The sequence below is a fragment of the Leucoraja erinacea genome, chromosome 4 (assembly GCF_028641065.1).
Source record: "Leucoraja erinacea ecotype New England chromosome 4, Leri_hhj_1, whole genome shotgun sequence".
Classification (NCBI taxonomy): Eukaryota; Metazoa; Chordata; class Chondrichthyes; order Rajiformes; family Rajidae; genus Leucoraja; species Leucoraja erinaceus.
The window spans coordinates 55,728,039-55,743,377 of NC_073380.1; the positions used below are offsets into that span (position 1 = coordinate 55,728,039).

The 15,339-nt window shown below is 42.9% G+C and overlaps 1 protein-coding gene across 2 annotated transcripts in view; it reads left to right on the forward strand.

Moving 5' to 3' along the window:
* The first annotated feature begins 8,528 nt into the window (after positions 1-8,528).
* The window catches only part of osr2 (odd-skipped related transciption factor 2), a 10,684-nt gene continuing 3,873 nt past the window's right edge, over positions 8,529-15,339 (forward strand). For both annotated transcript variants that reach the window (XM_055634331.1, XM_055634332.1), the window contains exons 1-2: positions 8,529-8,971; positions 15,199-15,339. The exon at positions 15,199-15,339 is cut by the window's right edge and continues 579 nt beyond it. In XM_055634331.1, coding sequence (XP_055490306.1) covers positions 15,263-15,339 — 77 coding nt within the window. In that variant the 5' untranslated portion in view covers positions 8,529-8,971; positions 15,199-15,262. The remainder of the gene's footprint in view (positions 8,972-15,198) is intronic.

The window sequence follows — 15,339 nt, forward strand, 5'->3', positions numbered from 1 at the left end:
AGCGGGACAGAACGATGCTTTGGAAACAGATTGTTTTGCGAAGTATATAACACAGAGGGAATTACATCATTTTAACTCCTCGACACGGTTCTTGGCCAAAACAAACCTCTCATTGAGTGTTTCACATCAGGGGATAGTTCGAACCGTTGTGTTGCAACGATTTAGCACTCATTTCCAACGGCGCTTCGAAAGTCGAAAATCCTGATTTATAAGTGTGGGAAGGAACTGCAGATGCTGGTTTACACCTTAGGTAGACACAGAATGCTGGAGTAACTCAGCGGGACAGGCAGCATCTCTGGAGGGAAGAAATAGGTGACGCTTCGGGTCGGCACCCGAAACGTCACGCATTTCTTATTTATAAGTGACGAGTTTCATTAAAGTAGGTGTGTGAGCACCTCAAGAGGAAATTAAATTACACAGAGAACATTCGTTTAGTTTAGACACAAAAAGCTGGAGTAAATCAGCGGGACGGGCAGCATCTCTGGAGAGTAAAGGAATGGGTTACGTTTCGGGTCGAGACTCTTCTTCAGACTGGTTAGTTTCGTTTAGAGATACTTCAGCCCATCGAATCCGCGCCGACCAACCACCCCCGTACACTAGCACGACCCCACCCGAGGGACAATTTTACATTATTACCCAAGCCAATTATCCTACAAACCTGCACGTATTTGTAGTGTGGGAGGAAACCAGAGCACCCGGAGGAAACCCACGCAGTCACGGGGAGAACCTACCAACTCCATACAGCCAGCACCCGGGGTGAGCATTGAACCCGGGTCTCTGGGGCTGTAAGGCACCAACTGTGCCGCTGCGCCTATATGTATGGAGCCAAACCATTCTAATTTACCAAAAAAAGATTTTAAAAGTGCGGGAGTAATTCGGTGGGTCAGGCAGCGTCTCTGGAGAACATGGATAGATGTTGTTTTCCGTCGCTTCTCCATGTTCCCCAGATATGGCCCGCTCAGCACTTTGGTCCTTCTGTGATTTTCTAGAATTGATTTCAAAACCAATTGTCTCAAAACCGGGATAGCTGTTTGCAATTCGACCGAAGGTTATTTTTAAAATATCCTATATGTATTTACACTATTACTTCTCTAAGTTCAAACAGCCCTTACTTTGTCTCTCTCCCCATTCCCTCCCCTTCTCAGTTCTCCCACCAGTCTTACTGTCTCCGACATCGTTCTATCTCTGTCCCACCCACTCCCCTGACATCAGTCTGAAGAAGGGTCTCGACCCGTAACGTCACCCATACCTTCTCTCCATAGATGCTGCCTGTCCCGCCGAGTTACGCCAGCATTTTGTGTCTACATCCTATATTATTGTAATGTCTCGTAGTTTACCACAGGTCTTTGCCAAACAAAACCCGAACCGGGTAGTTTGCGCTGACATTGACACGCGTCAGCGAGTCAGGAGCCTGTACCTACTGTTGGAAAGTGTAAGCTACGCTTTTTCTCAAATGCATTCATAAAAGGAACTGAATGGAAATGTCACAATAATATTCCCTATCGTTTCCAATGTAAGCGGCAGAGGCAGGGCAGTCAACGTCTGTGTAGAAAAAATATTTTCTTGTTAATCTTAAAAACAACAACATATTTTATTCATCTGATTTCCCAAGGCGCGTTGCAAGTCCGCTAACATATTTTAGCCCTAACTCATCAAGAAAACCCGATTTTGTGATGAATTGTTAACAATTAGAAAGCCAGTTCATGCCTGTTTTTTTCCAAGTGGTGATATCCATTGTTTCCTCGGAAATCCCCTTTAAAATACTCCTTGAGCGCCGATGATAGCACTCAGTTGATTGTCAATAGTTGTTATTCTTTAATAATATAATGACACTGTAATGGATTCGGTAGACGTGGGATTCTTGACAATAACCCTAGTTTTGATTTACTAATAATGTTAATGTTACGGTCCACGTTTTAATGCCTAGTTTAAAGTGGGGAACAACTGAAAATCGAGACATTGTAGTCTAAGAAGGGTTCTGACCCGAAACGTCACCTATCCATGTTTTTCAGAGAAGCTGCCTGACCCGTTAATCCAGCACTTCGTGACCTTTTGTGTATTAACCAGCATCTGCAGCTCTCTATTGCCACGGAGACAGATAATTCCTCTCTATCCTGACGAAGACAGTTGATCTTGATGGAAATATCTGAAGTTTGTTTCGCCAGTGGGTTACGAGATTTCATTCACGGCAAAGAGTCTGCGGTCTTGTTACCCCTGACCAGTTCTTGTCTGATATGGTTGAATATTTGTGGTCGAATTGTGGACCAGTGCATTAGTAACGGATCCACAAGTCTGAAGAAGGGCCCTAATACGAAACGTCACCTATCCATGTTCTCCAGAGGCGCTGCCTGACCTGCTGTGTTAAACCTTGGGTTTTTTTTTTTTTTCCGCAAGATAAATGTAGCGCTTCGAACGAAGTAAGAATTCGCAATACGCCTCCCGGGAGTGTTGTACACCAGACATGACACGAACCCACATAAGGAGAAATTGGAAAAGATAAATGGGAATTCTTTAAATGCTACTCACTGTCGCTGTTATCTAACCAAAAGTTGGTTGGGCAAATATGGTATTTAAATATATTTAATTTACAAACGAAAACCTTATAGAGACAAAACACAATTTCGTTTTAGTTACAAACATTTCATTGATTTGTATCTATTTTAGCAGGTCTGAAAATGCTTGGTTGCCGAATGTCTTTAACAAAATTGGTCAGCGGGTCCAGATTGGTCCCAACATAAGTGTTTTTTTTAACTACAAAACCAAATAATGATGTGAAACAGCTATTGTATGCATTCAGTGGAACCCCCCCCCCCCCCCCCTTCACTAATCAGTAATCTAACAATTATCCAAATAGTCGACCAGATAGCAGCAACTTGGTTAAAGAAAAATGTTCCCCAGTGTTGGATTAAATCACTATTTAACACTTCGTTAATGCGAGGTTTGTGGGGCAAATTATATTCCACACGTCTGCATTAAGTACTGCTTCATAAAATAAGTTCCTTAATGGTAATTATGAAACGAACTGTGCGGTGACTTCAGCCGTAAAGAAATCTTTTGTTTCATTTCACTGACAAAGAAGGATAAGCAGTGTGCTGCACTCTGCAAAAAGAACGGGAAGAATCAGCGTGTTTGACTCTTTCTAACATTAGATCATTTTTGTTGTTCTTGTGCATTTTGTTTTAAACTCGAAATGTTTAAAGGACCTTAGGAGGATGGGGTTGAAACATGCAATCAGCAAATGTAAATCGCAGCGCCCAATGTCCTAGGCTAAATTTGACTCTTCATTCAAAAAAAAATCACATGTTACGTTTCGCTCTGGTTTAAATTTGTCGTGCATATTTTTCTTTTTACATCATTGATTTTCTTAATCTGGTATGCATTAGTTGAGTGGAAAATATTAAAGTTAGGTACGTTTTATTTTTTTTGGGGGGGGTGGGGTTCCTTTCGCTACTGACCTTCAGTTTCTGTAGTGGCCGCTGGGCGGCGCCCCTGGGCTGGTTAGCGGCTCTCAGGTGCTCGTCAAACCTACCAGTTTGCAAGGTCCGTGAGACATGATTTCCAAATGTTACCAGGCACCCAGTAACATTCTGATAGACGACTACAAAGGCATTGCGGATTGAATTATTTTAAACGCCATCCCATAACTGTCATATATTTCAGGATCCAATGGACAAATTAATATAGAGACACAATAAAATGCAGAACTGGAATCTTTAGCTAATCACAAAGTGTCTGTACGCTATCTCTCTTTCCTGTCCCTCCACCAATCCCCATCCCCATTCAACCCACTGCGCCCCCATTTCTCCCGTTATCCAATCCCTCCCCCGCCGTCCCTTTTCATCCATACACCACCTTCCAGCTTTACATTTCACTCCTCTTTTCTCTTTATCTGACATCTTTTTGTCTTATTTTCACCTTTCACCTTAGTCATTTACGTCACCCATCTGCCAACCAAAGCCGCCTCACCTGTATCCTCCTATCACTCACCAAACTTTGTCCTACCCCCCCACCTTTCTGTAATCAGTCTGAAGGGTCCAGAACCGACACCTCGCCTGCCCATTTTCCTCACAGATGCTGAGCCGCTGGGTCCCCCTATTACTTTGTGTTCTGTTCAAGATTTGGACAACTGCAGTTCCTTGTATCTCCCCTGTAATCATTTCACTCCGTCACATGAATAACTAACATTAAAATGCGTGTTATGTCTATTTATATCTGATATCTACTTTAGTCATTGAAGTTTGATCATTGGTTCGTTTAATCATTAATCACCGACGTGTTTCCACTGTAAGTTTGTTTAAGAATCACATCAGGATTTCGTTTTACACCAATAAAATATAGAACACAGCATTTACTTTAAATATATTTGTAATAGAAATTAAACGTGAACCAGAGAGACACTGAAATTATTTAATATTGTGCCTTGGTGGTGCATGCCCTGAAATAGTACCAGTGTATTTGAGAACTGGTCAATCACGTTACAAGAAGGATCCTGACCCGAAATGTTGCCTGTGTGTGTGTGTGTGTGTGTGTGTGTGTGTGTGTGTGTGTGTGTGTGTGTGTGTGTGTGTGTGTGTGTGTGTGTGTGTGTGTGTGTGTGTGTGTGTGTGTGTGTGTGTGTGTGTGTGTGTGTGACAGTGTGTGTGTGTGTGTGTGTGTGACAGTGTGTGTGTGTGTGTGTGTGTGTGTGTGTGTGTGTGTGTGTGTGTGTGTGTGTGTGTGTGTGTGTGAGTGTGTGTGTGTGTGTGTGTGTGTGGGTGTGTGTGACAGTGTGTGTGTGTGTGTGTGTGTGTGTGTGTGTGTGTGTGTGTGTGTGTGTGTGTGTGTGTGTGTGTGTGTGTGTGTGTGTGTGTGTGTGTGTGTGTGTGTGTGTGTGTGTGTGTGTGTGTGTGTGTGTGTGTGTGTGTGTGTGTGTGTGTGTGTGTGTGTGTGTGTGTGTGTGTGTGTGTGTGTGTGTGTGTGTGTGTCTAAAATATTTATCTGGTGGGCAGACAAGAAACCCTCAGAAAACGATATGAGGTTTTCATAGCCTCCGTGTTCAAATGTTATTGGCGGGGTATCAGATCACGGCATGTAACATCTCTGAGCCTTTAAATAGCAAAAATGCTTTGCAATTTCGGACTAGTTAAAACAAACTTTTTGTTTTAGATTTGTGAGTAGTATATCATATGATATGTGCGGTTTTGATGTAACATACCCAATGCGCCGCACTACTGATCTACCTCCCACATCATGTAACGTTGCACAATTTGCAAGCTATTTAGGACGGAGTCCTGCATGTGTAATGGATTAAAACCTGTAACATGCTAAATTTCATCCGTAATTTTATGGATTGGATCTGATAGGCGAATGGGTGGAAGGAATCTTTGGTCAGGAAGAGGGCGAGTTGTTTATTGTGATAATGGAATTAAGTCGTTTGGGTTTTAAACGGGAAAACTCAAGCATCTCTCGGTCCGCCAAGGGATGGCAGTCACTGTTTGTTCGAAAGGCAATCGATTTCCCCATCAACAAAGCCTCGTGTTATAAACAATTGCACTTGCCTATTCTAAACCACTTGGTCATGAATCGGATATATTATGTAGAGCGAAATTATCGGTTGATTCTAAAACCGTGCATGAACCAAAACAGCTGGCATCTATTAAAAACAGTTATATGGATTAAAATAACTTTATACCAATCACCAATTTCTGCAATATCGTTTAAAAAAATGCAACAATAACATTAAGTGTGTTTTAAGCTGTTTTGGTTCAATGAATGTTTCTCCTACCAGATAGATGCAAATAGCGTATTTATTTAACATGTTTAATCCTCGCAATACTAAATTAAGAAGGAAGTTGAATAATGCTGTCTACTTGGCGAAAAGCGATCTGGCAGTGTGGCAAATGTCTGCCTGCTTATATATATTTGTCTACATTTAGTAAGGAACTTGGGAGTAGCTGTCCAATCTAACATGTATTACCGATGTCCCGTTACTCTGGAGGAAGTGTCGAGAAGCCTTCTTCAACTCTTGGTTTGATGTGGGAGAACTTCACCCATGCCGCTGGGAGTTCCAGCTTTTTTTTTTACCCGGCGGCGATGAAGCGCCGGCGACACATGAACCATCGATGGTTGATACTAATTTAACATGCTACTGGGTCTGAGATATATTGATTTACATTCTGTATTCTTCGTGTAAATTATATCGGGCTTGGCATTGGTTTCAAGTTTTATTTTTGAAATATTGGCGCAATGGATGTGCACATCAGCCCAAGCACCCTGATCACTACTGAAATATGTACCCTCATTCAGATGGCTTCGTCTTTTGATTTAGGGTCAAAACTCAGCACTAGAATTTAACGTACTGCCTAATTTTGCAAAACTATCCACTTCTTCCGGCGTAATGGACCAGTTTAACCAAGAAATTAATTGAAACAAAAGATGCAAAAATTAAAGGGTCATCCTTTTGCCAAATGTCACTTGGCTTACAGGAAATTCGCAGATATCTCGGAGAAAAGTGACCTCAAAACATTACGCTTGTGGTTGCTTCGCCTTGAGGCCGATGTGCGCTCAAGGTGCCGGAGGGTAAGTCCATCCCTGTCTTTCTTGGATATGTATAAAAAATGATGCCAAGAACAGGCGAGCCGACGTAATACTTTTCCGTTTCCTAGTACCCAAACAGAGCAGTGGACAGATTTACAGCCCATGTCCCTTGATGTCAAACTTTCCAATCTCCACTACAGGATAACTGCAAAATCCCCACTACTGATTAAAGAAAGCCATAGATCAGCGATACCCCAATTGCTGGAGTGTAGCCGCTATCTGACAACTCCCCTGAATACCCACTTCGGTCAGAATTAAGTTCCTTGTCTTCAGTCCCCGAGACTTAGCACTAAACATAACTTCGTTTCTCCCTGGCGGTGCGAAATTCCAGGGGGGGAAATATGTATTCTATGAGTCACCGTGTAGGATTGTGTTTAAAAATAAGACGGGTTTGATTCAGACTTTTATACCGATACAACACAAAATCTCAAGTAAACGGCGGCGTCCTAACTACGGCAGCAGTGGTGGGAAAGGTTAGGTTCATCAGAAAATATGATGTCGGCAATTAACCCAGGGCCGCAATTGAACTGACAGCTCCTTCTGAAAACGACGGGTCATTTGTAGGGGGAGGAGTGTGGGGAATTAAGACTTTTTGAATTTTTGGGATTTTATTCTGAACGAGTCATTTTCACTAATGTCAGGTCTATTTCCGAAGCCGCCGCACAGCTGCATATACAACAGATTATTTTAAGGCCATTAGTATATTTTACTTTCCTTAAAAATAACTCAATCCTTGTTATTCTACCAATGCCAGACGTTGCGCAATATTTTGGTTTGATTTCTTTGAATAAAACAATACTGTTTTTTTAATTATTAAACAAGAGAAAGAAAGTACAGATTGTTCGCAGTGATGATCCCTCTGTTGCGATGTGTTCATTTGGAGTTGTGATGTCGTCAGGTGAAAATTAAAATAAACCATGAGAAGTCTCCGGTCTAAAATATTAAAAATAAAGTATTATACCTTCTTTAAGAATTCCTTCTAAGAACACATAGAATCGTTAGAATATATAAAATTAAAACACAACTCAAAATAAGCGACCGCCTTCCGTAATAATCTGGGTAACATTGCCAACCGCTCCGCCGGCCAACCCCAACGATATTTCAATATTGTACAATTCAAAGGACCATCGTCCACTCAAATGATGGACGTGAGTGCAAGTATTTTTTTTATCAAACTGATTTAGCGCAGCTAACGTTGCAGATCCCGCGTCTTGGGAGTCCCTGTAGTTCAGGACATTAAAACAAGATCTTACTAGTTTTGTTTTAGATTTAAATTAAACTCCAGTCATAATGCAATAAATGAAATCACCCCCTCCTCCCGGAATAATAAAAAAACGCCAAACAAACGCCCACCCACACGAAGTACATCAAATGAACGCGGTGATATGGAAAGGAGGTAAAATTAGCAGATGCATAAAAGTTAATTGTCCATCCAGTTCCCAGGGTTGGGTTGGCCGGCGGAGCGCTTGGCAATGTTACCCACATTGTTACGGAAGGCGGTCGCTTCGTTTGAGTTTTGTTTTCATTTTAATGCAATTTCTATTCTTGTGGTTTAAAAATATTAACATTAGTCTGCGCTGAGTAAAGATCCGCGGGCACGTTGCCTGTTTCTGAAATAGTCTGTCAATTAATTGGCCTGAGATAAAGCTTCTTAAATGGACAGCTTTCTCCCTCAGGTTAGCAATATTTTAAAAAAACGGGTTTTAAAAAATTGCGAATCTGTTCTTTGTTCATCTGGGTACCCCAAACCACACTATTTTATTTCTTCCTTGGATTTATTTTTTCAAGATGGATTTTTAAACCATTTCTCGTACACATATGTAATAAGAGTTTTCTTTGACACAACATTACCTCTTCACTCCTTGTTTCACTAAACACAAGGCAGCACCACACCACCTCACCTCGCCCGCACTACGTAGACAAGCCGTGTTTTAAAAAAGACTGCCGTCCCTTTAAGGACGTGTTGCTATCCAAACAGCAGTAAACACATTACTGAGACATTGAACCTATGTCAATAGTCACTGCTGGAGTTAATCATGCCCCCGGCTGTGCGCAGGCGCGATGCCCGCCCGGGCTATAGTGAAATGTGATGGTGCTTGGAGACTGAGTTCAGAGGGAAACCGAGAGGAAGAGAGTCCAGACTCACCATCAGCCCCCATCGCAAAAAGTCTGCAAACCCTACTCTTCACACCTCGCAGCACCCGCCGTCCCCCTAAAACAAACCTTGCCTGGCGGAGTATGCAGTCGGCAGTCAGCGAGAAGTTGGGAAGTTATTCTTAACTCGCCTGAATGATGCGCTCCTGACGCTCTGGATTAAAACACAGTGACTTATTTAAGACGTGACTATTGCCCATCGCTGCAACTGTTGGAAAGTTTGGAACCCCCCGTGTTACCGGTAAGTATTGTGTTGTATATGTAGATTAAGTGAAAGTCGGTGCAAGGAAATTCATTTTCTCGAAATTTTCTCGAAATGTCAACGGTGCTGACAGTGCTTGGGTATTTATTCGGGATGGAAATCTACTTTGCACGGTTCCCATCTGGCTGTGTTGCCTTGTTACTCGCGATCTGTGTGTGCGTGTAATGTGTGGCGGGCGCGCATATACAGTGCAGCTCTGCCCTGAAGCATTTGCTCTTGCGCTTTCCTCGTCAAAGCCAGGAATTGATCAGCGCAGGAAACTAACAAAACAGTCCGGGATGGGGCCACACTTGTACAACGGCTATTAATTCTCTCTCTCTCTCTCTCGCTCCTGAAATCTGCGGAGAGGGGAAGAGAGAGAGAGTTGTAGCGGGCGCTGTGTGTGTGCATGGGCGAGAGGGAGACGTGGGATCTGCCGATATAGACAAACTACTTGTAAAGACTAACAAGACAGCGCCTTGGTTCATTAATTGACTATTAGCTACAATTACGCCGAACCGAGGCTTCCAGTTCCCAAAGAAAATCGTTTTTGTTATGTGTGTGTGTGTGTGTGCGTGTGTGTGTGTGTGTGTGTGTGTGTGTGGGTGGGTGGGTGTGGGTGTGTATGTGTATGTGTGTTAGCACCAATCCTAACAAGCCTTTTCAATCTCCACAAACCTCAAAGTGCAACAAGCCCATTTGTTTCTTACTCTCTTGTAAGTTGGATTAGGTACGCCATTAGCCATAAACGGCCTCCCCCATCCCCATCTCCAATATTTGCACAATTCATATTTTATAAAATATCACAGCCATAGTGTCCACCTTTGAATTCCAATTGTCAGCTACATTCTTTCTGCTAAACGTGTGGACGAGTATTTCACCTCTATAACATTCCCAATTGGATTGCACAAACCGGGAACACTCTTGTCATTGTTAAAACTATTGGAATTGTTTTGCAAATTGCCCGTTTTTCTCACATTGTATAAGATTCCGCGAATTTGAGCGCTTCGCTCATGGACGAGTTGACTGGGATCCTCGCGGTCCAAAGCAAAACCTTCCAGCGACCAAGTTAATGCGACCGTTCTGGAGATCCTTTGCCGCTGCCTTGGTCTGCTCTGGCATTGAGTTGGGATGGTGGCTTGAACAGGAATGGGAAGAGGTGTTTCCTACAAACCCAGACCAGCAGTTGTAGGAAACATTGACAAGAGCAACGCTCTCATCACACTTACAACTAAAATTCAGTTCATGGATGTTGTTGATGACAGGTTTTGGCTGTGAAATGCAATTTGTGTGATCATAATTAGGAACTCGCTCCTAAAACCAACCGACCAATACATATTTTGCACCTTTCAATCCAGCTATGTTCCCAGACCCCAAATGAAGCAAAGACTGGGGTATAATGGTTTATAGGAAAACATTTCTGCACACGTCGCATTTATTATAAAAAAGCATGCAACACTGTTAACAATAACCACATTAGTCGTTTATGACAGGGAATCATAAATATAAACGCTGTTGACCTGCATCGTATATTTTATATGGCTGGATGTAGCACAGTGAAATGTAATTCCCAATTAACACGTTTGTACAATAACACTCAGATAGTGGCAGGTAAAGAGTGTGGTCGGCCTGTTGGCCTGCCCGTTCCATACCTCGACGGGGAGATGGTGAAATAGGAGAAGAGGGAATGTTTGTAAAGACAATTATACATGTATCGTCTAGGTTGGGTTGTGTTGTTAAATGTCTTGTCGAGTATTAATTGTAAGAGATTTGACAGAATACACCCCGGGCCGACTTTGGTTGCAAAATATTTAAGCAACACCCAAGAAGTTCTTTCCTTTGGGGTTTTTTCTTTAGTGTAAGGGGGAAGCCAGGAACCTTGTAATGAGGGAACAGGAATATGAAGTACAGGGTTTGAGTACAGGAACAAGGGACAACCTTACAAGGGTCGAGATCTCAATGCGATATTTCAGTGAATCCGCGTTGCTGTTTTACAGCTGTTTTGAGGGATTGTGTGTAACACAATATTTCCCACAGCATAACCCGTCGACGGAGAGAACACACTCTCCAGAGCACAATTTGCAGTGAATTCTCCGTCTGGATTATTTAGTAAAATGAGGTATTTACTGTAACCCATTTAATGGAGGAACGGTTGTCTATTCTCCACTTCAGCTAAAAACATCGGCGAATCAATTAATTGCCAATAATATATTTGAATGCTAATAAGGAGATGTAACATAGCGCAAATAGTCGTGCGGTTAATAATAAAAATGGCGATGCATGAAATAAAACAACCTGGTATCGAAGAGAAAGTGAAATCTAACCGCATTTGGCTGCGGTTTAGACTGAACCAGGATACTCTAACGATACTAACCTGGATGGTGTGCTTGCTAATATCCTGCATTGCAATTTCAAGGGATGAACAACAAGCTCACACACCGTGAGCTGCTGAACAAAACAACCCCCTTTTGGGGGACCACGTTGATTTCCCCTAAATCTTTTGCACAATGCAGACTAGGGAGTTTTAACGTTCGATCGCTCCGGCCTTCGATTACAGAGGCCCAGAATCGAATATCTTGTGCCAAGGTTTCCCACATACCAATTGAATGGGCGTGCTTTTGGCGACTAGGTAAAACTAACGTTTAGTGGAGTATGGAGCATGTTTCTCGCTGCTTAAGGCAATAATGGCGAAGAATGTTAAGATCAATGCATGTGCTAAAGCATGATTCTTTGGGGATGCAGACATTTCTTGCGAGGTGCCATGATTGCAGTTAGCAGCAGGCGGGTGAAAGCACTGGGCTGTGTGGGAACATTCTTAAACAGGCTATTTAAGTATAGTTGAAGTCCCCGGTGCTGTGAACTGAAACCGCCGGTGGCACCTCTCTCGCAGACGCACGCTCACTAAAGCTCAGTTTGACACATACACACACACACAGATACAGATACAGATACACACAGATACTAACATACAAAATGCGCCATGCTGGCTTCCACACGCGCGCACACACACACGCATACAAATATATATGCATATGCAAACATATACGATGCATAGTTTGCACGCAACAAAAACGCTTATCACCACCTCGGTGCACGTGATAATAAATTACACTAAACTAAACAAAATACACACATGCACACGGGGTTACACATACGCACGCAAGCGTACACACACACAAGTACACACACACACATACACACACACATACACACACCGATATACCCCCCCCCCATATATATAATTTTATAGAAACATACACACATAAATTTAAACATCATAAACCTCACAAGCTTACATGCACAATCACTGAAATATACCCAGATGGAGACGTACATAACTCCCCTCTCCACCACACACACTGACCGACAACATACATCACCACGCACACACACCTCACTATCTATAGACAAAGACTGTCTCTATTCTGGCTGAGAAAGGGATCCGCCAGTTAAGATGTTGCATTTATCAACCTCTCACTTTCCAGGCATTGATTCTGACGCTAGGAGATGACATTGGGACTCTTTCCCGGAAAGGACACCAAGCAAAATATACACATTTCAACAGGTTGATTTGGGGGAACGTATTTCAGATAAATATCGCGTTTACAAAAACGTGTCAATTTAAGCAAAGAAGTCCACGGGTAACTCGTGTCAAAGGACAACCAAAATGTACAATATCAAAATGAATTTCGCTCAAATCATTATTTACTCACAACACAGAGTGCTGGGTGTAACTGGGTCAGGACCCTTCAGACTTGCTGAAGTCCTCTATTGTTTTATTAAAGCGGAATTAAAGAAGTCTCGGCAAATGCAATGGGATCTGCAGTCCAAACACTTGATTTAATCGCCTTTTAAAAATATCAATCGTCAATCGGCGCTTTATATCAATTGGTGATATAGTCTTGGAGGTTTTGCGAATTGATAGAAGGGGGGGGGGGGGGGGGGGGGGGGGCGGAGGGGGCAGCAATTCACCCCTCACCCACTCGCCTCTCAGCAACACGGGCGGTTTAGGGTAATCTATCTGTATTGGGCCAGTTGACAGGTCGATGTAATCGGCTCGATCCTTTTAGGTCACTGAAGAGGAATTCGGTCTGAGCTCAAATTGAACACCCTGCGTTCACAAAGAGGGCAGATGTATATCGCGGGCCAGAGGACGAGTTGAAATAACAAAATAAACCATCGATTTTCCTGGCGGCATCTTCATCTAATAAACCGGCGTAAAGGTCTACTCTCATTGGGAGTGTTACTTTGAGCACAGATTTCTCTTTCCTCCATTTGAATAGTCTCCAATTCTATAAGCAGTTACAATATGCTCTGAGAGAATCCTCCTAATTATTTTAAAAAGGGGCAGCAACATAAAGTGGGGTGGTGATAAAATTATAATTCCAATGTTTATCAGCGACAATGTAGCGATCATTTTTGATTGTAAATAAACGTGAACATCATTTCTTCCGTCTCCTCCTGCAATATTACATTGGGGACATTTCAGAACTATCATATTCCGTTTAGTAAAATATCAGAACAAATATATTTTCCAAAATATTAGCAACTCGCGATGTAATGACTATTTTAAAAATAGTTTTTAATTATTTAATTATTCAAATTCTTTCATTGATAAGGTGGATGGTAACAAAGTAATGGGGCAGAGTAATTTTCTGAGATTTTGTTTTGTAAAACACCAACATCAGGAACCTGTAAGTATCTTACAAAGGCAAAGGGTGAGGAATTCCCCTTCGAGTAACACGAAATATGTTTCATTCTGCAGTCCAAAGCTGCGGAGAAGTAGGTTTGTTTAGCGCACGAGGCATTTGCTAGTCGCTCTCCCCTCTCCCCACCCACCATCCTTCCACCCCCCACCCCCCACCCCCCCCTCAATTATCTTGATTTACGAGCTGTTCTTGAAGGAAGAAAAATAAATAAGTCTGCTCGAATCCCGTCAGCACTATTCCACAAAACTCCCACCGCCCGGGGTTCTGTCTCCGCGGTGACACTGTATGCAACTTTTTTTTCTCTTTTTAACAGTTTCTGACTAACTTTGGGGGTGGGTCGGGTCGACAAAAGTGCACTTACAGAAGAAGTGACCGCGTAACATCAAAGATGTCATGAAAGAGACATGAGTGTCAGTGGCTACGTGTGAGAACGCAGAGGGCTGCAGCGTTTTCACGGGACCGATGGTTTGACCGGAGCGTTTTGCCACCGAGACCAAGGCGCCCCTACCTTCTACTAATCTCTTAACTTTTATTTACCTTGCTGGGTTTCGAAAATGTTCCATTTTATTTGCGCTCGTATCGTGTTTATTGACCGCTTCGATCACCTCGTAAAGTTAAAGTGCTTAAGACATTAGATCTCATCCCATTAAAAAAAAAAGGAAGTCGTGTAGGGGATTGCACGGGCAACGCTCATCTGCAACTCAAACCCTGTCTGCCATCATCTGCAAGCTCATTTATTTATTTCGAAGATGCTGTCAAAGATGTAAAATCATCAGATTCTGGTGGAGCGATTTAATTGCAGAAAGTCCAAAATGTATGTTACAAAGGCAAGGCCCTCGATGAAACGATACCTACGTTGCTGTATGTTTAGGGAGTGGTGTTAGTTTAATTTCAGACTTTTGAATGTCTCAAACAGTGTAAAATTCCTCTCCATTCTTGCCCTTTGATCCACTGTGAAAAAGAGATACACAAAGTACGAACGCGAATGAGATTAGAACATTTTCTGACGAATGCCCAGAGGTTTTCTTTACCCTGAATCAAGGTGAATCAAGAACCAGAGGGAAGACAGGTTTAAGGTTAAAGGAGCGAGATTTAATAAGAACCTGATGGGCAACTTTCTCACTCGGAGGGTCGTGGGTAGATGGAACGAGCTGCCAGGGGAGGCAGTTGAGGCAGATACTATAACAGCATTTAGAAGACACGTGGACAGGTGCATGGAGAGGAAATGGTTAGAGGAATATGGGCCAAACGCGGACAGATAAGACTAATGTATGGGGCATCTTGGTCGGCATGGACGAGTAGGGCCGAAGGGCCTGTTTCTGTGACTCCATGGCTCGATTTGACCCGTATATGGCTTAAGACTGACGCAAACGTCAGTGGGACAGGCAGCATCTCTGGTGAGAAGGGAATGGGTGACGTTTTTGATCGAGACCCTTCTTCAGACAATTTATGTCCTCTCGTGGTCCTTTGGGCCAGTTCGCTGAAAGACTGAATTGTTTTTATTTCTGTCTTTTCCAGACGTCGGCGGGTGCTCTTGCCCAGCCCCCCTGCTCCAGGACTGCTCCAGCACCTTCCGAGAGAAATGGGAAGCAAGACTTTGCCTGCCCCAATCCCCCTTCACCCCCCGCTGCAGTTGACCAACTATTCCTTCTTGCAAGC